At 56.2% G+C, this 24,930-nt stretch overlaps 3 protein-coding genes across 3 annotated transcripts; 1 reads left to right on the top strand and 2 right to left on the bottom strand.

The window, feature by feature from the left end:
• Positions 1–295: 295 nt before the first annotated feature.
• On the bottom strand, positions 296–10,261 carry XKR7 (XK related 7). The gene is made up of 3 exons (XM_064465551.1): positions 9,825–10,261; positions 3,986–4,185; positions 296–3,894 (listed from the first exon to the last, which is right to left on the bottom strand). The coding sequence occupies exons 1-3, from the start codon at positions 10,259–10,261 to the stop codon at positions 2,942–2,944; spliced, it is 1,590 nt and encodes a 529-aa protein (XP_064321621.1). The 3' UTR covers positions 296–2,941.
• A 5,591-nt stretch (positions 10,262–15,852) lies between these two features.
• On the top strand, positions 15,853–17,548 carry PDRG1 (p53 and DNA damage regulated 1). The gene is made up of 5 exons (XM_064465550.1): positions 15,853–16,029; positions 16,124–16,199; positions 16,315–16,389; positions 16,738–16,818; positions 17,149–17,548. The coding sequence occupies exons 1-5, from the start codon at positions 15,946–15,948 to the stop codon at positions 17,229–17,231; spliced, it is 399 nt and encodes a 132-aa protein (XP_064321620.1). The 5' UTR covers positions 15,853–15,945; the 3' UTR covers positions 17,232–17,548.
• Positions 17,549–19,788: 2,240 nt separating this feature from the next.
• Positions 19,789–24,416, bottom strand: TTLL9 (tubulin tyrosine ligase like 9). The gene is given in 6 exon segments (XM_009507396.2): positions 19,789–19,954; positions 20,452–20,565; positions 22,236–22,448; positions 23,304–23,346; positions 24,213–24,300; positions 24,381–24,416. Coding segments are annotated over 6 exon segments (660 nt in total).
• Positions 24,417–24,930: the final 514 nt, after the last annotated feature.

The following is a 24,930-nucleotide window of genomic DNA, read 5'->3' as shown; positions in this document are numbered from 1 at the left end:
GTCCCAGAGAAGAAGGTGGCACACAGAGTATTTACAGTACGTGACAGCGGCCGCCAGGTCCTGGCTCTGGGAGGAGGCCACGGACGTGGCTGAGACCCCCGGCAGCCCCCACCAGCAATGAACGGCCCTGGCCAAGGGCAAACGGGGCTGGGCCCGGCCCAAACTTCTCTCTGCTCCCTGAAGCTGGGGTGGCACTGTTGCCACCCCCAGGGGCAACACCCCCAAGAACCAGGGCCCCTGTCCCCAGTGGGAGCTCAGGCAACCCCAGAGCTGCCCCGTCCCCCAGTGCCTGGCTCGGCCCCAGGTTGCGCCCCCTTGCCACTGTCATAGTGGGCAGATGCCACCATCCCAGTGCTGCCACCAGCACTGGGGCGCTGGGTTTGGCTTCCCCTGCAGCATAGGCTGGGCAGGTGGCAGGGGGGCAGCCAAGCCCCGGGGCTGGGAGTGGGTCCCACGGCTGCCCTGTGCCCCTTGCGCAGCTGGGCTCCCCGTTCTGAGCAGGGCAGCACCATATGGGCAGAGGCTCAGTGCCACCTGCCATTGCCGAGATCCCTGCCTGGAGCAGCCCAGGGCTGAGGGTACCGTGGCTTGAGTGCATAGAAAAGTGTCCCTCAGTCCCACTGGTGCAGCCCCGGGTCCCCCACACATACCACGGGGGAGAAGGGCATGGAGTGGGGTGCAGATTGCCCCAACTAGCAGCTCCTCCATGCCCTTGGGGGAATGGGCAGAGGGGATGGGGCTGGGGGGAGCCAGAGGAGCCACCCCACACTGGTCCCCAGTCCCCATGCAGCCCATCCCTGGTGACTTCCAGGCTCTGGAACCTGGTGAGGAGCCACCATTGCCTGGGCACCATGTGGAGGCTGCAGTGCTGCCACTCAGCGCCTGCAGGGGTGAGCCCCAGCCCCAGCCCAGCTCCTCTGGCTGCTGCCCCTGACCTTCCCTGAGGAAAAGAGACCCCCCCCGCAGAGCCACCCCATGCCCAGTGCTGTCCTTGGCACAGCTCAACACCCACTGCCGGGGTCTGTCCATTGCCAGTGGTGAAGGAGGGGTGCAGGTCGTGGGGTGCCCAGCCCGCTGCCCAGCCCCAGCCATGCTCTGCATCCTCCTCCAAAAGGGTTTCCGAGGCTTTCAGTTAGCACCAGTTAGCACCAGTGACCCCAGTGACAGCCTGCCCCAGCGTGCTGTCACCCCCGCCTTCCAGCTACAGAGAAATGGGAAACAAAAGCAACGTGATGCCACCAACACTGTGCACCTGCCTGCCCTGGCCATGCACCCACACCATCCCTTGGAGACCCAGCACCCCGGCCTGGTGGGTGGCATCCAGAGCCATTCCCGGGGCAGCTCCCCCACACCAGCTCTCCCCATGGCCTGTGTGGCGCCTCATGCGGTGCCTTGGTGCCTCATAGCATGGTGGGGCCAGTGTGGGGCTGCCCGTGCTCCCCTGCCCAGGGCAGCACTTGGCACCACAGCTCCAGGCAGCCGGGGCTGGGACCCTGCGGGGCCAGCGTGGGCGGTGTGGGGGTTGTGGGGAAGGCACAGGGGCTGTGGGTGCAGGGGGACGAGGGGTCAAGGTGGTGCACAACCACAGGGTCTGGCAGCTCCCCTGCCCTGCAAACCCCTTCCAGCCCCCCTGCACACGCACACACACACACATACACATGCTCACACACCCCTCACTTGGGACACACCTGGCCCCGGCGGGCACAGGGTACATTCAGCACAGCCCTTTGGGCAGGGGCACACCAAGGGACCTGGGCAGGACCAGGGAACACATTCAAACCTGGAGCCCAGGGTAGTCCCACTCCTCTGAGGAGGCAGGGACTGGCAGGGACAGTCAGGGGGAGGCAGGGGCAGGCAGGATCATGGCTCATGTTTATACTGGGAAGCTGGAGGGGACTGATGCCAATGGAGGGATGGATGGAAACACTCCCAGGTGGGAAGCAATGACAAACCCGGGAGGGAAGAATGACTGGGGTGTGAATCCCACTTTGGGGAGCCCCAGGAATACTGGCAGCCCCACATGCCCCTCCAGCAGTACCAGCCAGGCCCTGCCTCCCCCAGCCTCAGCGGAGGTAGAAAATGTCACACAAAATATCACCATTCAGGTGAAAACAAATCCAATGAGATGAAGTGGTTCCCATGGGGATGGGGGGACAATGGGGCACAGCCATCCCCTGTTGCCCCAGCTGGAGCCGGGGACCCAGCTCAGTGCTGGGGGAAGCAGGGTCAGTGCCTGCCCATGAAGGGCTCCCTGGGCCAGGGTCTGCACCCCACAGGGCAGTGGGCACTCTGTGGAGTAAGGGCATGGCTCAACCCTGAGCTGGGACAACCAAGGATGGAGATGAAGGGGCTCCCCCATGGCTGGCATTGCAGGGCAGAGGGGAGGCAGGAGACATGGGGGGGCTGGCAGGACCCCGGCTGTCCCCTGCCCTGTCTCCCTGGGAGTGACAGGAGCCCCATGCACACCCCGGTGCAGCTGCGCTCCAGCCCCACAGCCCTGCCACAGCACAGGCACGGGGCAGCCCTGGCACCTGTGTCCCCATGTGCTGCCCACCCAGGCTGTGCCATGCCCCGCTGTGCCCCAAGCCCCTCACAGCTGCCAGCCCCCAGCCCGAGGGTGCCCCCATTCCCCATCCTGCACCACTGACCCAGTCAAGCGCTGTGAGGCCACAGCAGCCACCACCTTGGGATGAGGCACCGGTGAGGTATTTTGGCAAGGACAATCCCCAGGGGGAGCTGGGGTGGCTGCCAGCAGGTGGGATGGGGGTCTTGGCTGTGGGAGGGTGGCGCAGTGGGTGATAGCACCAAGAGACCTCCCCGGCCCCCACCCATGGGGTGCTCAGCACAGCAGCAGTGCCAGCAAACCCAACAGAAAGGCAAACGGCTGCGAAGACGTGGGGTGGCACCAGGAGGCCCCTGCTGGGACCCCGCGTCCCTTGCCCTACACGGTGGTCTCGTACTCCAGCACCTCCTGGGGGGCGCCGGCAGTGCGGTACTGCAGGCGTGGGGTGGTGGGCGACGCATACTCCAGTGCCAGGATGGTCTTTCGCAGGCGCCGGTCGATGAAGTGAGCATCCCAGGCTGGGTACTTCTTCCTGGGCAGGTCAATGCGGATGACGGGTCCCTCTGTCCGCGGGGCGCGGGCAGCAGGCGCCGGTGGGGCGCAGGGTCTCACCTGAAAGACGGGCACACAGCTGTCCCGCTCCCCCGGTGCCCCATCCCGCTCCCCCCCTGTAGTCCGTGGCAGTGAGCGGGGGGGGCTGGTGACAGCGTCTGCAGGCGACCCTGGTACTGGGGCCGGCCGCTGCCGGAAAATGCAGCCCCCGCCACGGGGGCTGAACATGGGGCCGTTGGGGTGCAAGAGGCAGTAGTAGATGAACATGAAGAAGATGCCGAGGGCGAAGCTGGAGCTGACCACGCAGACGAGGATTAAGGCGTCGAAGTCGGAGGTGGTCTTGCGGTCGTAGTAAAGGAACCAGAGGATAGTCAGGGCAGCGTTCTCCGACAATGTGATAACATAGTAGATGCACATGCGGTAGCGGCTCCGTCCCTCCTTGACATTGAACCAGCAGAAGATGTAGATGATGCCCACCACCATGTTGTAGATGATCTCCTCCCACTTGGACATGCAGAAGTCTGTCTCACCCTGGATGATCCAGAAGGTCATGATGCACCAGTGGGTGACAATGAAGATGCCGAAGTAGAGCTGGAACACAGAGGCAAAGAGGGCGAAGGCGATGGCGCGGGCAGCGATGGTGAAGAGGTGCCACAGGATCTGCACCACAGCCCCCTTGTAGGACATGGGCATCTTGTCCTCCCGCGAGTCCCGCAGCACCTTCTGGTAGGAGGCAATCATCCATGCCAGGGAGACCAGCGAGGCCGAGGCTGAGAGCCCTGTGGGCACAAAACAGGGATGGGTGGTGAGAGCCTGCAGCAGCCTGGGATCCCCCCTCCAGCCACCCACTGCGGGAGCTGTGTCCCTTACCCTGCAGCGGTTCGATGCTGTTCTGCTGCACCATGATGCTGAGCTGCAGCACAAGCTGGGGCGCGCTCTTCAGGAAAGTCTCCAGCAGCCGGAGCATGTTGATGTCTGCACTCTCGAACATCATCCGCCAGTAGAAGTGGCGGCGGCGATGCTCAGCCTGCCACCGGCTCTGCAGCCCCAGGTACAGTGTGCGGAGGTACCTGTAGGGGGGGGTGGGAGGGTGAGAAGAACCCCCCACCACCCAGGCAGCCGAGCTCACCTCCCCCTGCCCATGCCAGGTATGCCCTGTGACTGCTGCCAACCCACTCCAGTGAGCACTCCCCCCCTGATCTGGGGCCATGGAAAGCCCCTCACACCAAGTATATGGGTATACTCCTCTGCCCCCCAGGGCTGCCCCTGTCCCTCTCCCCCCCTACAGGGCCTGGCTCCCCCCCAGCTGGGGATCCCACCCACAGCCTAGCTCTCTGGCCACCCATGGATTTGAGGTCCCCTGGCCCCAGCCCAGCACCACGTCTGGCTGCTTCTCAAAGGGATTATTTTGGTCCTGGCTGGAGCAGAGACCATCCTGCCTCCCCCTGCCCCGGCCAGGACAGAGGCACCAGCTGGTCATGCCGTGCTGCCTGCAGGAAGCTCCCGGGCACTCGTGCTGGCACTGCCTCGGCTTTTGGCAGGGCTGCAGGCATGGACACACGCCAGCCCTCGCCATCTGGTCGTCGGCCGGAGGTCAGCGGAGGTGTGCGTGGCATGGACGCATGCACTGGCTGAGTCACCTCCACCAGGGACCCCTCCGCACAGCATGGGGCCAGATCTGGGCACCACAGGAGGGGACATGGAGCCTGATGGGCAGGGCATCCCCAGGCAGCCCTGCCTGCACCACGGGCCAGCTGCTCTGCTGCCTTGGTGGAGGATGGAGCTGGGCAAGGAGGAAAACAGAAAGATGAAGCAGGAGGACGTCAGGCCATAAAGCTTCCTCCCAGTCAAGTAAAACCGTCACGCAGAGCGACAGCCTCTCCATCAGCTCCAGAAAGCTCTGCCAGCCATCTCCATTAGCCCAGAGCACAGGAGAAACCCTGATCCCAGCACTTTCATCTCATCCATCAGTGGGAGGAGGCAGTAGCTGGCCCTGCTACTGCTTCAGGGACAGCCAGGTGCTCCCAGCCCTGGGCTGCACAGTCCTGAGACCACAGTGGGGACCATCAGCTGGGGCCACCGAGGCCCCTGTGCCACCCCTCTGCCATCTGCTCGGGCTCCAGCAGCCCCACTGGCTCCCTTGGTGTGCAGGAGGGCAGGGTGGGCATGCTGCTCCCACAGGTCTCCCGTAGTCCTCCCCAGCGAGGCTGAAGACGCCCTGGCAGCCCTGTCACTGCCTGCCCCATCCCCTCCCATTGCCCTGCCAGGAGCCCCAAAAAGCCCCCTCAGGAGCTGGTGGCCAGGCAAGACATTGCTGTCAGGAAATAATGTGATTTTAGTAGTTCTGCCCCAGTTTCAGCGGGTGCTGATGGCTGCAGGGGCCAGCCCAGCTCCCATCCCCCACTGGCTCCTTTGCGTTGGTGTCAGAATGATGCTTTAATGTCCATCTCAGGGGGAGCAGCTAATTTTAGCCTTTGTTGCAGCCCGCTCCTCGATGCTCAAGGGGAGAGGCTGCGGCTGCCTGGCTCCCAGCTCCCAGCACAGATTTGCAACCTGGTGCCACCTGCTCACAGCCAGCCAGGACAGCGCTGCAGTCGCGGCACCACTGTGGCTGCTGCCCCCCAGCCCCTCTCCCTGCCAACCACCTCTCCTGGCAGGGCCCAGGGATGGAGCCCCTTCACTGGCAGGGTGCAAAGCAGGGAACAGCCTGGGGATGGAGGGCACAGCCTAGTGGGAAAGCAACAAGAGAAACAATGCAGAGCCTGGGATGCCACAGGGCATCGCTGCTGGCCCCAGTGCATCCACACACAAATGAGGCCCGGACACCGGTGACGTCTTCCTCTCCCTGTAATCAGCCTTGTTAATTGGGCTCATCAGCTCCATGATCCTGCTGTCTGGAGTGCACAGCAGTGCACACACGGACCCCAGAGCCGCACCATCCCCGGCTCCTCAGCTGCTCAACAAGTGACCCTCAGCCTCCCCCAGCTTTCAGCAGGGGCACAATTATCCTGCCGTCTTCCCGTCAGCTCCATAGATCTCATTAAAACAAGGTTTCATCTCCCATCAACTTGCCAGAATGAAATGTTCATTCTTATTTGTTATGCATTTGATCATTCCATGGTGTTTCAGCCCAGAGAAACATCCCCACGTGCTGACAGCGCACGGCGAGCGCTTACCAACCCAGCTCCACAGCAGCTGCATAGGAAATACAGAATCAATCACTTGAAAAAAAAAATCATTTAATTTTAAAAAAACTGATGATGAGGCAGAAACCGACCGCTAGAGCTCTCAGGGCTAATTGCTCCCTCCTTTGTATTACAAAGAGTAATCCAAAGAAACCCCTGCAGCAGGAAGATGGTGGGCTTGGGCAGGTGCCAGGTTTGCCGGAGCCCTGCCACAGCACCATTTGCCCCCAGCTCCCAGCTACTGACCCCAGTTTTCAAGTGCTGGAAGAAAAGAACTGCAAGGAGAAAAGCCCAGGCCTGGTCATAACCAAGTCCACTGTCATCCTCAGATGGAAGAAGATGAGGGACCCCCGCAGCTAAAAGTGAGTGATAGGGAGTACGATTTTCCTAGAAGATAATTTGGGATATCATCCCTTAATCCTTTATTTAAACAAGGACAAAATTGCTTCCCTGTTGCAGCCATTTTAATCCCTCACACTTCCCACCAAATCAGGTCATCAGGGAGAGATGCACGTGCGTCCTGCTGGCTCATCACTGCGCTGATGAAAGCCCCCACATCCCACCATCCCCCCGGGTAACTGGGGTGTTCAGGGAAAGGCTCAGTCCAGCCCTAAAAAGACCTTTGTCCTGGGCACTGGGGCTGGGCAGGGCCCCCCAGCAAGTGACTGACCCCAGCACTGAGTCCTGCAGTGGCACAAGCTGACACCCCAAAGCCCAGTGCTGCCAGGGCTGAGAGGGCTCCTGAGCGGGCAGAGCAAAGCCCCAGGGAGCAGAGGGGCTGGGGAGGGACACCTGCATGTCCCAGTTCTGCCATCCTTCATGAGCCCACCCAGGGAGCTGCTGAGGATGTCCATGCCCTGCAGGGCTGCCACCAGACTGGCATCAGGACTGAGAGATGGCACTGGGTCTCCAAGCCAGCAGAAGATGGGGGGACATGGGCTGAAGGGGAGCTTTTGGAGAGGAACTGTGGGTGGAGAGGGGACCCCAGGTCTGGCCCCGGTGACCCCCAGGCAGCCAAACCAGGTGTGACCCTGGGCTAAAGCAGACACAGGGGCACAACGGGCACAGACAGGGCTGTCCTCAGTACAGCAGGACCTGCAGAGACACACTAGCCAGCTGCCAGTCTACAGAGGTGGCAGGGGACACCTAGCATACTGCTGGGTGGGAGGCACGCATGGCGTGCACAGCATCCCTTCCCTTTGGTGTTTCTTTGGTGAAAAAGCTGATGACTTTTTGTGGGCAGTGTGGATAAAAATTCCTGAGCTGCAAAACTATGCAAGAAGCAGCACCCAAGTGGAGGAAGGGCAGCACCCCATCACCCATCCCCCAGCTGGGTCCATGCCGCTGCTGTTTCCATGAGCACATGGTCATGCAACCGGCACCATCTCTGGAGAACATCCGTGGCGGAGTATTTTCATTTGCGTCATGAATGCACTGATGACAACTAACTTCAGCAGCTTCTCACAGCAACTTTAATTTGGGATAATGTCAGAGTTAGTGCTCAGAGCCGGCGTGCCTTTGAGCCCTGTATTTTTGTGCCCTGGAGTCTTTCTCACAGCTGGGCCTCAGGGCTGCACAGTAATGGATTTGGTAGGGGTGAGACCTGCCAAGGCAATCACAAGGCAGGGAGGAGGCAGGTAAATCAGGGAAGGGGGAGATGTTTGGCAAGGGACACGGTGCCCTGGCCAGGGAAAAGCCCTCCCTTCACATGCAGCATTTACTCGACACTTCCTAAACTGCCACATCCACCTGCATCAGATCCAGCCTCACTAATGGGTTTAGCAAACTGCATTTAACTGGTCACCAGAGCTAATCCCAAATCCCAAGATTAGAAAAAACCTCAACTGCAGCTTGAGACCAGCATGTCCTGGAGGGTCAGTGCTGAGGCTTACAGCTTTAATTGGCTTAAGAGTCTCCATGGTTCAGCAGATCAGGAGAACGTGGCTGACACCACCAGGAGCAAAGCTCCTGACTGTAGCCCAGCCCCAGATGAAGCCAGGATGAGGCAATTGCCCGCAGGGCAATCGGTGGGCCAGAGAGCTCCTGTTCTCTCCCTCACCAGCTCCTCCAGCACATTAGGCAGGGCTGACACCCATCCAGCAGCCAGCATACCCCCAGAGCTGCCACGGGGACAGGGTGGGATCGGGGAGGGGCAGGGGGTGGCTGTGTTGATGAGGGAAGGGGCAGGAGCCCCTCTAGCATAGTGCACACTGTACTGTGAAACAAAGTTAGACATCCTGGGAGCATCTCAGGAAAAGCAGCAGATAAACAAATGCATGCAAACAACAGGGAGTGGAGGAGCCTATGTACTACAGTATCTCAGGATGGGAAACAGCACAGAAACCTGAGCTGGGAGCACTGTCTGCTCAGTGCACTGTTCCAGGAATTTGCTATTGTCTCCACTCCCCTCCCAGCACCAGCCTCCCCGGCAAGCAGCTCTGTGGCAGAGCCATGGCTCTTCCCCAGCACCCTGAGCATGGAGCTCAGCAGAGCTGGGAGGGAGCGGTGCCGGCTCCATGGCACAGTGGAGGAAGGTGCCAATAAACCGTCAGCTCAAGCTTCTGGAGGGTCGGCAGAGACGTAGGCAAAGGGCCTTGAGCCCGCTCCAGCCTGCCAAGCTGTCGCTCGCCCTGCCTGCGCAGCATGCCTTTCCCAGGCCCGGGAAGGGGCAGGCAGCAGAAATGCAGCCCTGATGGGGAAGCCTGGACAGGCCGGGGAGAAACCAGCACCTCCTCACCCACAACCCCACAGACTACAGTGAGCTCTGAGCAGGAGCACGGGAAGGCGCTTGGGAGGAGGATCTGAGCCTGAGGTGTTTGGGGCCTGGCAGAAGCACTCCACACTCCCCGGGACCCAGCTGCCGTGGCCAGGCAGGACCCCAGCAGGCCCAGCACCGCCAGCCATGGGGACAGCAGGTCTGTGACACCCAGCTGGGCTGTGTGCTCCTCACACCAGCTCCTGCCCACACCCAAGTGCACCCACAGCTGGGCCCTGCTGAGGGGTCTCCCCCATCACCATCTTGCTGTGGCTGCAGAGAGATTGATCCCCATGCCCCTCCCAGCCACCTGCGCCCCTGCTGCACCCAACACATTTCTCCCCCATGCCCTGCCATCCCCACTTGTGTCCTCTGTGCTGCACACTGTTATCCCCACCCATGTCCCTGCTGCACCCTGCCACTCCCTCCAGCCCCAGCCCAGCTCCCTGTCCCCCATACCTCCAGACCTGCTCCAGCTGCAGCAGGTGGATGAAGTCCTGCAGCATTCCCCTCAGCCCCTTCCTGGCTCTTTGTCCACCTCATCCTCATACTGTCTCTATGTCCCCCGTCACCCCCCTGTACCTCCAGACCAGTCCCAGCTGCAGCAGGGGGATGAGGCCCTGCAGCAGCCCCCTCCTGGCCTCCTGGCCAGCCCTGTACCCCCATACCCTCATGCCCCCATACCTCCAGACCTGCCCCAGCTGCAGCAGGTGGATGAGGCCCTGCAGCAGCCCCATCCCAGGCTCCCGATACCCCCGTCCCCCCGTACCTCCAGACCTGCCCCAGCTGCAGCAGGTGGATGAGGCCCTGCAGCAGCCAGACGCAGAGGCGGCAGCAGCCGCGGGGGCCGCGGGCGCTGTCCTTGGTGCTGCCGGCGCTGTCCTTGGTGCCGGCGGCGAAGTCGTAGACGAACCACCTGAAGCTGAGCAGCTGCACCACCAGCGAGGGCAGCAGCACGAACAGCAGCGTCAGCCCGAACCACCACCGCTGCCCCCGCACGTAGTAGTGGGCCGCCAGCCACAGGTCCGAGGCACCGTCCGCGAAGCAAACCAGGAGGGCGCAGAGCACCCAGCAACCGTCCCGCAGCCGGTACCGCCGCGCCGGGGGTGCCGCGCCGCCCGCCCGCCTCCCGCCGCCGCCCTCCGGGCTCTCCAGCCGCACGGCCGGGCCGCCGCCACCGCCGCCGCCGTCCGACTTCGCGGCCATGTTGTCGGGGGAGAGGAGGAGAAAGGAGGGAGCGGGAGAGACTTCCGGAGGGAGGACGGCGCCGACGAGCCCGCCCCGGCAGCGCCCGCCCCCGCCGGCCTCGCCCCGCGCCCGCCACCGGGCCCGGCCCCGCCGAGAACCCCCCCGACCCGCCCCGGCAGCCCCCCGCCCCGCCCCCGCCCCTCCCCTGCTGGGAAGGGCAGCCGTCCCGCGGCCGCCGCCTCGGGGTCCCGGGGGAGCACCCGGGAAGGACAACCGGCTTCCCCCCGTTGTCGGTCCCGACATTCCGGGCCGCCTGGCCACCGCCAAGCTCCCTCCGTTGCCAGAGGCTGCCTCCCCACACCCCGCCCCCGTCCCGGCAGAACACCCTCAGGACAGCGGCTGCACTGTCCGGCCACCCCCAACCCAATTTGTCAAGGACTGGAGCTCCCCGGGCAGCTCCTGGGAGCCCTTGGGCTCCCCCGGCCCCAAGTCTCAGCTCAGGCAAGACCATGCTTATGAGTCAGGCCCTGGAGCCAGCCAGGACAGTGTGAGCCCCCCACGGGCCTGGGTGGATGGAGATGCTGCGAGTGCTTCTGCTCCCCCAGGGCCGAGGCAGGGCCACAGGCCACCAGGCTCCTGCCCGAGACAGCTGGAGGGAGTCCCAGCAGGAGACTGGACTGCTGGGCTGGACCTAAGCCCTGGTTTGGAGAGAAAGTCCCAGCCTTGGGGAAGTCCCTGAGGAGCTGCACAACCTGGTGAAGTGCCAAGGTCTCCGGGTGGACCTGGGGCACTGGGCTTTGGGTGCATGTGTGTCCAGATGCCGCCAAGCTCCTCGGCTCTGCTCCACCATCTCTCTTCCTTTTGTTGCCCATCAGGGTTTGGATGCAGCATGTCTGGCTGCCCTGGGCTGGCTGGCAGTGCGAGGGGCTGGTACCACCATGGGACACATGCTCGCACGAGAAACAGTACTGTGCTGGCATCCTCAGGACAGCTGGGAGGGAAAGGGCTTTTTGCTCTTTTGCGTCCTCTCTCCAGGGAGGGTGATCGCATGGAGGCACCTGCCTCATGAAGGCAGCTTCAGCTTCTAGCCCAGAGGGACAAACTTTTGCTTGCTTGCTGCATTTCAGCCCCCAAGGCTCAGCCATGTGTGTCTGCCTGTGGAGGAGCCACGCGCATGGTTGGAGCCTGGCCCAAGGTGAGCATGCCACAGCATGCAGTGAGGGGGACCATGTTTTGTCCCAGTAAACACGGCCAACTTCCAAACTCCACCTTGGAGAGCAGCAAGGGGGCTCACACAAACATGGGGTGAGTCTGGGTTCCTGGTGCACAAAACTGAGGGAGCAAGCTACGAGGGGAAGGCGTTAGTCAGCATAAGGGAGCAGAGTCAGGCCCTCAGCAAGGCTCTCTTGCTGCATGTATTAGCATGGGTAATGCGACTTAAATACCTAACCTTGAGATGCTCCTCACAGATCCCCTCGACAAATGCCTGTCTGGGGGAGGGGACACTCCCAGCATCCCAGAGCCCAAAGAAAGGAGCTTTTCATCCACCACCAGTCAGCGCCAGGGCCCCTTCGGAGGACAGGCTCTGCTGGCTAGACCCCCGCCAACACCTGACCAGCCCCAGCCCTATTTGGGCTCCGTCCCTGGGGAGTCTCCATCCTGGCTGGGCAGTGGAGCAGACCCAGTGCCGCTGCTATGGTGGGCATGGCACCAGGGAGAGGGGACCTGGAAACCAGGGAGAGATGGACCCAACCTCCTTCACAGACCCTGAAACATGCCCTCTGAAACAGCAGTTAAACGTCCACAGCCTGAGAACATGGGGACTGTGGTTTGAAGTCTCATTTATTTTAACAACAGGCCCCAGCAGCCACATGAAAAAAAGGAGACAGAAAAAAAAACCCTATAAACATCCCTGAAGCCTTCCCGTGCAGCTGTCAGCAGGCAGGAAGGGAGGGTTTCTAGGTGCATACATAAAAGTGCTGCAAGAAAGAAAAAAGAACATGCTGAAACCAAACCCTTCTTTTTCTACTGCAAAACACACAGCAAAGCAAAGCAGCCCTCGGCAGCAGACGGGCAGCCGGTCCCTCTGACTGCCTGGTTCCCAGGGGGGCACATAAATGTGCAATTGGCTCAAAGAGGCCTCCAGTCCCCGGGCTGACTCCAGCTTCCAAGCAAACAGCCTGCCCCCGGCGCCAGCTCCAGGGGGACAATTCCATGATGATTTACAGCTGGCTCAGAGCTTGGCTGGGGAAAGGCCCATGGAGCACAGCACCAGCCACTGCTCCCTGCCCTACAAATGTTTTCCAGGTGCCCATGGCTTTGTAATCCCTCCTTCTGTAGCAGACTCAGCTGCAGCTTCCTCCACATTTGTGCTGAGTTGGGCCCCCCCTTCCCAGGAAGAGTGGCCCCATCCCTCCATGCAGCCCAACTTCCCTGGCAAAACCCTGCCTTCATTGCAATGTGTGTCGTTGGCAACTCCAGATGGTCACTGTGCCTCCCTCTGTTGCAGCCAGCACACAGTCAGCCCATCCCTATGCTGTCCCCATCCCCATTCCTATCCCTGTCACCATCACCATCTCTGTCCCCATCCACATCTCCATCCCCAGCCCATCCCCAGACCCATTCCCATTCCCATTCCCATCCCCATCCCTCCTGCCTAGGCTTTGAAAGCACTGGGCAGTGTGGGGGCCGCTGGTGGAGGTGATAGGAGGTTTCCAGCCCAGTGAAGGGGACAGTCACCACCCAGCCAGGCTGTGCTTCCCAAGCACCACCTCCAGCTTCGCAGCCAAATCCCCATCTCAAGACACTGTGTCCATGCATTTCAGGCAGGACAGACGGATGGGGCTGTCACTGCCCACAGAGTTTGTTGTCACTGGTCTGAAAAAATGTGTCCCCCAGGGAGGTAAACGTAGCTCCAGCTCTCATTAGGGTCATAGCACACATCATGAGAATTGGGCACTCTTCTCTTCCAATCCCATCAAAGCAACAAGGATCAAATGCTGCCTTTGTGGCCGGCAGAAAGCAGAGGCCAATCACTCTGCAGTAAATGCTGCGGTATGAGGCTGCAGAAGAGCAGACCTATGTCCTGCATCCTGCATCCCATGTCCTGCATCACACTCTGAAGCTGTGGATAGCTTATCCTATGGTGGATAGGAAGCAGCTGGCCCCCCATCCAGTCTGTAGTTCTCCAGCCAGCTGCCTCCACCAAAACCAGGAGTATTTTCTAGCATTGGCATCCAGCCCCAATCCTGCTGCCTCTTTTGGTTGATGTCAGGAAAAAATCCAACCTGAGTGTGAATCACTCCCAGCCTAGCCAGGATGCTACGTACAAGTGCTCGCTTCCACCGCTCCCTGGGAAGCCACCTTATTTTAGCACACACTGCTGCAGATGGAGGGGCTCTCCCCAGTTAAGTGTAACAAATGACCTTATGGGACTTGGGCTAGTAATCTTCTGATCTGGGTAATCTCCCTTAAGGGATTCTTTGCCTATGGAAGCTTGGTGACCTCCAGCCAGCTGCTGCCTTGCTCCTTCCACCCCTTTCCCCCGTGGTCCCCATGCAGCCACCCCCGTCCCTGGCAGCCAGGAGGTGCCACAGTGCTGGGGTCACAGCCCATTTCTGGGAGCTTCTCAGGAAGATGCGTCCCATGAAGGACACAAGCCAAGAGGTCAGGTCCCCCCCTGCTGCTGCTGGTTCTCCTCTCCCCCACCCCACACTCTGTGCCTCAGGGATGTCACCGGGGCTCCCTCCCATCAAAGCACCGATCCAAGACAGACTGGAGGTCCCTCCACCATCACTGGGGAAGTAATGGTGTCACCATCATCATGCCACACTGAGCAGCATTGCCAGGGAGGCAGTAACGGTGTGGCCAGTTCTGGTGCTGGCAGGGACCCAGCAGCATCAGCCAGAGGTTACAAGCAGAGAGCAGCCCTGGCTGGGCACTAATGTGCCGTCAGCAGCACTTTCTGGGTAGTTTGAGAGCGCAGAACCCCAGGCAAGCATGCAGCACATCGTTACCAGTAAGCAACAGGAGCGGGACCAGCTCCTGTGTGGTACCTGGGCTGGAGGGGAAGCAGGCAGCAGCTTTGTGCCAGGAACCAGGCAGTTTCACCAGGGAGGAGCAGCGCTGCTTTGGGGGTCTGCCCAGAGCAGGGACAAGGAGCATGAGAACCCATGTTCCCTGTTGCCCGGAGCCCCAGGTGGACTCCCAGGGCCCCTCTCCTCACATGGCAAGGATCTGCCACTCCTTGCCATCAGTACTGGGTCTCCCTGCATCTCCGACACCCCATTTCTCTGTCTTCTCTTGCCTACGGCCTGGATGGGGTGGAAAGAAGAGTATGAAAGCCATTTTGAGGCACGATATTTCCTCCTTCCCACAGGCAGGGTCACTGAGGGCACAAAACCAGCGTGGTGCCCTAGCAGAGCTTTATGGTTGCTCCAGGGTCAGACTCTTTTCAGTGGTGCCCATTGACAGGACAAGGGGCAACGGGCACAAGTTGGAACACAGGAAGTTCCACCTAAACATGAGAAAAAACTTTATTGTGAGGGTGACAGAGCAGTGGCACAGGCTGCCCAGGGAGGCTGTGAAGTCTCCTTCCTTGGAAACATTCAAACCCTGCCTGGACATGGTCCTGTGCACCCTGCTGTAGGTGTACTGGCTCAAGCAGGGGGGCTGGACGAGATGATCTCCAGAGGTCCCTTCCAACCCCTACCATCCTGTGATTCTGTGACTCTGTGATCCCGAGCTTTCCCAGGGCTGGTCCCTGCCCGGTGCAAACTGGAGGGCACTGGGGTGGCTGAGGGTGAGCCAAGCTGCCTGGACCGCAGCCGGCTCCCCTCCCAGGGGACTGCAGGCTTTTGCTGGCAGAGCTCTGGACGATCCAACCAGCTGCGCAAAATGCAATCTGAGCTCATCGCCCCGCGCTTTTAGTGCTTTTTTATTGTGTTCTGGGGAGAAAAAGGGACAGAAAGGCAACCTGATGCTCTAAGGGCCCCAGCTGCCCGACACCGGCACAGTACTAGAAAGCAGTGAGGAAGAGCAGACGGTGCTGGTGGGGGAGAGGGGACGGGTTGTGACAAGGCATAAATAATTCACGCGCGTGGGGAGCGGTGGCGAGGCGGGGGGCTACCAGCCGAGACCCACCCCCCGGCTGCAGAGAGCAGGGCTGGGGGTCGGGACTGGCTGCTGGACCGGCATCCCCCGCCGCCGCGACTCGGCGCCCCTCGGCGGCCCCGAAGGCTCCGCCCTTCTGCCGGGCGGCGAATCCCGCGGGACCGGGACCATCCCGGGGCACGGAGCCAGTCCCGGGGTCCCCAGTGATGGCTAGTCCACATCTGCGGAAGAGATCCCGCGCTCGCGCTGTGCAGCCGCTTCTGTGGGCGGGCGTCTCCCTCCCTGCCCACATCCACTCACGCCCCTTTCCTGCGAGCCCGGCCACTCGTGTTTTCAGATACGCGTCCCGCCATAGCAAGCTCAGCTCAGTCCCGCACTAACTCGGTCCGCAGCGGGGTGACCGCGCTCCTGTGGGCGCGGGGTCGGCTTTTCGGATCCCTCGCGTGGGCCCGCGGCCCGTGGGCGGCCGCCAGGGGGCGCGCTTCCACCCGGCTCCTCCCAGCGCGGAACCTTCCTGCGCGGCTGCGGCTGCCGCCCGGTGGGGGACGGCGAGGCACCCGGAGCGGATCCGGACCGGAGTTGGCGGCACCATGGCGCGGGACCCGGCCTTTGTGCTGCGCTACTTGGCCGAGGTGGAGGAGCTGGCTGAGGACGTGCTGGCGGCGCGGCAGCAGGTACGGCCCGGCCCCGCCGCCGGCCACCTCTCCGCCGCCGGTAGCCCCGGCGGGCCTCCCCCGGTAGCCTCCGCTCCCTTCTCTCCCGTTGCAGATCGTGGACCTGGACGTGAAGCGGAACCGGAACCGTGAGGCCCTACGGGCGCTGCAGAAGGACCCGGAGCCTGAGGGTGAGGCCCGGGCCCGGGCCCAGGCCCGGCCGGCGTGAGCCCCGCGGCCGAGGAACGGCTCCGTGTCGGGGCAGACCAGCTTCTCTGACAAAGCCTTGTCCTCCTCTCCCCCCAGGCAAGGCCATGGTCTGCTTCGGGAGCATGTTCATCGAGCTCCCAAAAGCCCGGACCAAGGAGATGCTGCAGAAGGGTAAGGCAGGCAGTCCAAAAGACTTCTGTAATAAGATTTTAGAAAAATAAACAGGGTTCTGTCCACCATTGGGCTTTGAAGTGCCCCAAAACCTCCCGCCGGCAGTCACAGGCAGATTTCTGGCTGTCATCACCACTCGGCTATCCCGGGCAGTGTCGTGGGAAGCACTTTTATGGGCACAAACCAACCTGGGGCTCAGACCTGTGGGTAGGGTGGGACCCCAAGGTGGCTGGGGAATAGCCTTCTTCTGCACCCCGTGCCTGCGCTTCCACACTGAGCATCCTGCAGGAGGTTCAGCCTTCACCCCAGAGCCCACAGTCCTCCTCACTCCTGTCCCATTTGTCTCAGACCAGGAACATCTGGATGAGGAGATAAACAACCTTCGGAAAGAGCTGCGCGTGAAGGTCAACCGCCTCTTCGAAGCTCAAGGTAAACCATGCTCCTGTTCTGGAACCTTCTCAATATCTGGGAGCAGATGTTGCGTGTCAGGAGGGTCCAGAAACTCCTGAGCTCTGTGTGTTCCTGCAGCTGCTTTCCCACTGGCTTTGCAGTTCCTTCCCTGCTCCAGCAGTACTGTACGGTTCCTGATGTGGAGCTGTCACCCACCAGCATGCTAAACTGGCTCCCGCATCATGCCAGGGTGATCCTGCATCAGCTCCCAGGGCTGTCCCTGCCCTCCCCGCAGCCCTTCTAGAGTTTCACATGGTCTGCTTCACTCGTTTTGTAGCAAAATCCTGATTTTTCTATGTGTTCTCTCAGGTAAAGCTGAGCTGAAGGGATTTAACCTGAACCCTATGACCGCTGAGGAAATGAAGCTAATCAATCGCATCCTGGAGGGATGAGGTGGCCATGCCATCATCATGGTGCATATTCGGGCTGTCACCTGTGGAGTTCACTCTGTAATAGCTGCAGCCCTCAGCGTTTGCAGGAGGACATCGGTGTGCCCAGAGCCTGCCTCAGGTGAGGTCCCTGGCAGGCGCTGGGAAGCATTTGGCTCCTCAGCTACGACACTGCAGTTTCCTTGGATCACAAACCCTTCCTGCTCCTTGCTGCAGCCCGGGTGGCGGAGCTGCGCAGGGGCATGGGCTGAAACATGGTGCTGGGCAAACACCCATGGTCGGGATGGAAGCGGGATTATTAAAATCAGAGCAGCTCTGTGTGTCTGTGTTCCTTGTTGGGTTTTTCTGCAAGCGCTTCTGGACTTCGGCTTCAGAGCTGGTTCATTGTTGTGAAAGAACAGGAGTAGGAGGAATTGGGAATCCAGAGCGTGCCTGAAGCACAGAAGAGGAGTTGTGTGTGCCTGTGGTATTAAAACAAAGCCAAACTGTACATCTGAAGCACGTCAGGAATCTCTTTAAGATGTGTAGGGAGGGACAGGAGGAGGCAGCATCCTTTTAGTCTTGCTGGGAAAGCATGTTCTACTCTTAAGTTGGAAGGGAAGAGACCACAGAAACAAGGCTTTCAAAACTAGGCAAAGGGATAAAATATACATGTATTTTTAAAAAGTATCCTGCAGGGCTGAACAGGAATAATCACTGAGCCTGTCTTGTAAAGGACGCTTGATTTTACCAGTACTCATTTCTTCAAAGGTTTTAACATTTATTGTCTTGTATGCTACCCTCCTCAGTCTGAACTTGCTACCCCAGCACAACTTGGTTAAAACTGTAAGAAGATTTTTTAAAAATTAATCATAATTAGCAATGGACTACAGTCTGCATTGTTTGGGTTTTTTTTCCTGTGTACAGGAAAGTGTCAGGGTTCTGCCAAGCCCCTTCTTTTTTGAACTTCTGTAAAGATATTTCTGGATGGAATTTAAGAACTTTGAGTGTGGTCGTCATCCTTGTTTCTCTGGCTCTTGAAGTAGCTCATCCATTCTGTCAAACCTTGCATGCCTAACACAGAGCTGGGCCTAAGCCCCCACTCCCTTCCCTTCTGAACAGACATGTGGAACTTTAACTACAGCACTACCATTTTCCTGGCTCCCTGACCGCCTTCCAGCCTAACAGGTCAGTGATGCCTCCAGGCAGCCTGGCACTGCCTTGTCTGGTTTCACACGCTTTTAAAATTATGCAGAGATCTGAAAATATCCTGTTTCAGTCTCCTTAAAACTGAGGTGTGATTTCTTTAAACCTAAAAAGCGAACTGCTATTGCTTGATCTAAGTTTTAAAATTCTGTAGCTAATGACATGCACCCTAAACGTACAACTGCAAGAAGTGAGGCTGTCCACTTCAGGCTGAAGTTTCAGATACACAGATTAAAAATAACATCGAGTCATTACCTGAACTGTCTTGCCTGTAGCTTTTTCAGAAAAACTGCATCTCTTCTGGAAGCGAGCAGCAGTGCACCGTGCCAGGTCCCTGGGTAAGAACCGCACTCTTACATAACCTGCGTAGTACAGCCAGTCACTGTCTCCGTAACGTGATGGCAAGGTTATTTTTACAGTATCATGGCAACAGGTTTTCTGCTCTGACATGTTTCCGTAGTAGTAGTAGGTGGATCAGGTGCCTGCCTTCCCTAAAAGCTTTATTTTGCTGTGCAGAATGTGTTTAGTCCCTTTATTTTACACAGTACGGAACTAAGCTCTGCGAGCACAGATGGACAGCCGAGAAGCCAGCATCCCTTGTGTCTTGTGTCAACCATTATGAAATATCTCATTCAAGCCCGCTGCAGCTTCCAAGCTGAACCAGCAGTGTCCAGAGAGAAGTGGGAACTGCTGCTGCCCAATATGAGGGAGAAAGAGTGAACTTGATCCGTGGTGATATCTCCCATCCCAAGCTTGGGATCAGCATTACAATTTCTGCTGTGCAGGAAGATTCCTGAAAAGCTGCTTCAGTTGTGTTTTCCTGCCATGGTAGCAGCATGCAATGAAAACCTTAACAGGGGAGTTACACATCACCTTACTCTTCCTTCCTGTAGAGGTGACATAATGTCCCACTTTCAGGTGAAGCTGTACTTGTGTTTTGTTCGTTGGAAACTACAGCCAGAGATGATTGTAGGCACACTGAGGTGCGTACTGCAAAATAAAGTTACAATACACGTCAGGCTCTCGGAAATAACATTTCAGAATCTGCATAGTACTTCCCAACAGTACAATACATCCCCAGCTTCAGGAAAGCGCCCAGTTAATAGTCACCGCGGTGACTGTAGAGCAGTTTTTGCACTAGCTGGCATATGAAGAACTCTGCTGTGTTTATAGCAGGACTATAAACAAAACTGCTCGCACTACGTTTACATGTTTCTTTTCAATGGTACTCCTGCAGCCTGGTTGCTTACATCCACTTTTGGAAAGCATTTGCTTCTTTTGGTCTCTTAATCCTATAAAAGCCCACAAGCCCATTCTTGTTCTTTTAGTCTCGAGTGAAAGGTGTGTGCTCTCCTCTTGCTGATGGGCAGATAGCTCAGAGACGTGAGCAGGGCACCCTGCCAGCACTGGCTGAGTACACACCTAAATCTGTGTTTGCCATGACGTTCTCATTCACCAGAGCACCCAGGTCTCCCCCTCTGCTTACAGGCCCATCGTTCCGAATCAGGTCAAAGCCTCCAACACATTTCTTCCCCGCCAGCCTACAACATCAAATACATGTACTGAAGTACCTGAGCAATGACAGTTATCTGTCTGCACACAGGAATAAACTCCCAGACAATCAGAGACAAAGCCGAACAGCTGAAAGCAGTGGACATCCTTCTACTATTAATATCTGAGGTTTAGCACAGTTGTAAAATCAATCACAAAATGCTGCAAGACAAGCTGCTTGGAACAGAGTGCTCCAGAAGCAGTAAGTGTGGGAGGCACAATGCAGAAGGACCCCTGAAAGAGAGCTCTTGTGCAAGGCCCACCTCTGACACAGACTCTGTTCCCTTTGTAGCCTCGCGCTGCTTTGTTTTCCCACTCTGAAGTGGCAGTATGAGTGCTTACTTTGCTCTGTTTCTGGAAATTCATCATTTAATCACTATAAAGGCTAGAGTATTATGATCAGTTGCCAAGAAAGACATGGAACCAGACCACCCATTCCAAACATTTTAATAAAAACCCTTAGAAGGTAATAAACATCTTTGCCTGCCTGCCTTCCCTGTCCACAACATGGAGTGTGTCTTTGAGTAGATGACACTGGAGTTCACAGTCTTCCAGGCTACTGGCAGTGAGGGAAGGTGAACCATTCACCTCCAGAAGCCAGCTGAGGAGATCCGACAACAGTAAATTAGGGAGAAACAGGCAGTTTTGCCAATGGTTCATCTAAGAGAAACGCCTGTCTGCAAAATCATTATCCTGCTAGCAGGCAGGAGTAAGTGTGAAGCAATAGGAAATCCAACCCTAAATCTCTTTCCCATGCACCGAGCCAAAGAACATTCTGAGCTTATTGCAAAGTTTCTATTCCTGTTCTCGATGGCACTAAAGAAAAAAATCCCTCTGGCTTCCAGAAAGCCACACATGTGAAAACCAAAGTCTAGCTGAAGCAGTAAATGCTGAGGACAATTCACAGAATGAGCATTAACCCTTTTTTAGTGGCAGAATGTGAATGTCTCCTGGGAACAGTTTCCTAGCACAACACAGCATTCAAATAGCTCTCTTACGAGAGCCCAGCAGAGCTATCCGAGCACTGTGATGACATCGAGGACTTTCACTCCAATTCATTTGTTTCCTGACTAACTGAAGTTGCTCCAGCTCTTTACGTGCAGGCTGCCTAAGCAGTAATTTGGTTTGAGGCTATGAACAGAGTAGATTGTGCAAATTAGAGCTATCCAGGACCACAGCTGAGCTGCATTTATTTGCTCTTGAAATAAAGCTGTCCCCAGTGGCACCATGTGAAATATTGGACTGATGCTGACAGGACACAGGGCTGTAACAGGTATACCAGATACCATGTCTTGTTAAAGGGAAAAGTTAAAAAAAAATTAGGGAAGACATTTCATAGGAGAGCACTGTCAACATAAATCATACCTAAGGGAAGTTTCCTTACCTATGGTACTGCTTGCACCTTACATGATTAAGGCTGAAAGAACAATAATCCTATTTATATGTCATTTCTGAAGTACTATTTGCTGTTTCTGTTTTTCTCAACTCTTGTAATGACAAGTCAGTTGCACTCTCGGGTTCCTGCTGTTGCAATACTTAGGTTGCATACGTAGCAGATAAAGTCTGAGAATTTCAGCTGAACTTTAATAATATATATTTTTCACTTAGCCAGTGAGAAAAGATGTATTTAAAAAAAAAACAACTTCAGTCAAATTATGTTTTAAAGGTTTTTTTTGTTTTGTTTTGTTTTAAATAATCCCAGCTCCTGCTGAGGTTTTTTCACCACAATTAGCAAGAAGGGATGTCTTTCACTTGGGGTCTGCCTTTTAGCCAGCATACCACAGACATGGGTTACATTTAGTGCTGGCAGCAGCTAAACAGCACTGGTTGGAGGTTTATCAATGCTGATGGGGCACTGCTGTAATATACATGAGCAGGAGAAGAGATGATGGTAACCCTCCATCTCCGGCAAGTGCTGTGATATTTGAGATACCCTCATAACATATTAGAGGAACATATTTCAGAAATAGCCAAATTGGCAGGGTTTCACAACACAGTGCTAGAGATCCTACGAAGTTACAGGGTGCTGCATCCAGCTCATAAACCCTGATACTCCAAGAAAAAGCAGCTGTGTCCTTCCAGATGGCAGCTCCCTTCATGTAAAACAGTTTAAACCTCTCTACACTTCACTTGCAGTTCCACACTGGCTCGCTCTCAGCCAGCCTGCAAGCACCTACCTACAAGATGCAGAAGCATCATGAGACACCCCTGTCCCAGGGAAAGCAGGTGGCCTGATGCTATAACCCCTTCCATGTTTATTAACACCTTTGCGGTTTCAGATCCTGATGGATCAGGATGTCATAAGCGTAGAGTTCAAAGCAGTGTTTGTCACTGATAATCACCTTCTGAACACTCTGGATGCTGGGGATGAAAGCATTGTCTGTATCTGCAAAGAGAACTTCCACCGACCCTGCCCCACGCTTGGCAGTTGAGTGCTGTCCGAGCTGCTGAATCAGCCACTTGCAGCCGCGAGACATCCAAACACAACCACATGAAGCTGTTCCCAACAGATGACCACACATTGAGTCCATGTGATTTTTTTCAAACATCACCCTATAGTCTCCACAGCCTAGCAAGAATTCTTAGTAAAAAGCCAGAGGCCAGAAGGTAGAGGCCACCAGCCCCACAATGCAGTTAAAATCCCCAGGCTTGACTACCATAAAGCTATAGAAAAAAAAGTCCCCAGGTCCCCATCAGAAGTTCCTTAACAGCAGTCAACATCTCTTCTATCAGGGTACCGCAACGACCCTCCTTTCCATACAGACAAATGATTTATAGAAGGGAGCAGCCCATAAAATAGGAAGTTCAACACCCTCCTCCATTACTCTCAAATATTGACCCTCATCTCAAATTCACAAAGAATCTCTCATCCAATTTAATTTTTTCCCCCACCCCTCTCTCTCTCTTTCAGCTGCCACCTCTTAAGAGGGGAAGCTTAACAGTGACAGCTGTGTGTGGCAATGTCAACTTTGTTGTACTGCTGAGGTCTTAGAAGTGAAGGGCTGAGCTATAAGATACCTACATCTCAGAAGAGCGCTGATCAGAAAGTTATTAGGTTTAAAGTAAAAAAGATCAGCCTTATAGATGCACAGACAGCTGCAAAGCAACGTTAAAGCAGAATGCTCACCCAGCCTCTCTCCTAAAGCTGCTATCAATGAAATCACATTTATGGGTATCAGGAGACAAGGCAGCACAGTTAAGTGGCTGCAGCACACGTCTGCGGCGTGGCAGCTGGCAGGATGAGGTCAGCTTACTTGCATCTGCCAAAGAGCCCCAATGGCAGGCATCAGGGACCAGTCTGCAGACAGCGCACATCCCTCACCTTCCCAGGATCATAACTCAGGTGCAGTCTTTTGCACTGCCATGTTTGTGAGATGAACATGAAGTAGAGATAAGGATCAAAGACAGACACAGAACAAGCTAATATGGAATTCTCATTCTAAGCATTCCTCTTCTGCCCCAGTGCCATTATCTTCTCTGTCTGGAATCACAGGCTTCAGACAAATGAGCTTAAATCCAACACTGCATGATGTTATCTTACTAAAAATTGCATGGGGAAAAAAAAATCAGAAGTAATCAAGAGGGGTACCTGGAAAATTAAAGAGTGACTGCCCTGAGCTGGTACTGTACCTCATGGCTGGCACGAAGCTCTTCATGTCACCACATCTCCAAACCTCAGTGCGCCTTCACCCAAGGCAGCTTGCTGTACCCTCACCCTGGAAAGGCTTTTAATCATTCAGAGCAAGCATGAACTCTGCTGAACTTTCATGCAGAGAAGTGATGGATTTTCCTGTCTCCTAATGCATCAAATTGAGGTGGGATACCGTTTGGGAAGATGTGCTAATCAAATGAAAGCTATCAAACTCAGTCCAGTAGCAAATGTGACACACAGGAAATCAGATAGTTCTCTCCCATGAATTACCCTGTCCTTACAATCTGTGAAGCTGAGGAAGAAGAAAGGCTGCCAACATTCAAGCACTAACAATAAAACCAGGGCTGACATTTCAGCTTCGGTCCTAGCTGATTTGTCAAACTGGCATTTCCAGTGATCTGGTGACACCAGTTTTCCAATGAAAAAAGACAGGACAGAGACAGGGTGACAGCCGCAGTGGCAGGACAGCTGAATCCTGTAGGACTTTGCAGGAGTCAGAAGTGACAAGGTTCATCTGATGCATCTAATACCAAGAAGTAGAATTGTATATTCCTTTTCTTACCCTTCTTTATGGCACACGCAGACAGGTGGGGTGCAGTGAACATCTCTGCTATTCAGAGTAAATCATGTATTAGAAAAGAAAGCAAATCCACCTCTCTATAACCAGGCCTTCAGTGGGATTTACTGGGAGAAGAGGAAAGGAGCAACTGGGCATTAAGGAAAGGAAATCAATTTCTGGCATAATAATGGTGGTTTGCATTTACAGATGTCACTAGAACATAAACTCTCAAGTCAAACATTCAACCTATGAAGTGCAGAGATATGTAAAATATAATCCAGCTGCTGATGTTGCTGCCTAGTGTTAGACCTCCCTAAGAACAGAAGTTTATATATAAACATGCACACAAAGTGTAAGAAGTCAGACCCCAGATAAAGTATCTGACCATTTGAGAAAAGCCATGGTAAGAAACTTCGTTGTTGCTCTGGGGAATGGTGAAGCAGTATTACACGAGACAGGCACAGGAGAACAGAACAAGTGCAGAGGGAGAGGATGAAAAAAGAGCAAAAAACCAAAATGCCTGTTGGGTATTCCCCAAGGAGAAGACAGGGAGTCATTCTCACCTTCTTCAATCAATTATATCCTTCAGTTTTCAGAACAGGAAAATTCCTTCACCTTGTGACCTGCCAAAATACAGCTGGAAAAGCAGAGTTACTGGCTATAACATTAGCATTTCCTGATCTTTCCCAGAATTTCAGTGTAGAAGCCCTGCATAACCCAATTCATCATCTCTTTGTATGCAAGCACATTTATTT

The sequence above is a fragment of the Phalacrocorax carbo genome, chromosome 14 (genome assembly GCF_963921805.1).
Source record: "Phalacrocorax carbo chromosome 14, bPhaCar2.1, whole genome shotgun sequence".
In the NCBI taxonomy this organism is placed as follows: domain Eukaryota; kingdom Metazoa; phylum Chordata; class Aves; order Suliformes; family Phalacrocoracidae; genus Phalacrocorax; species Phalacrocorax carbo.
The sequence above is the reverse complement of the archived record's forward strand: the minus strand, read 5'-3'. Positions and strand labels throughout refer to the sequence as shown.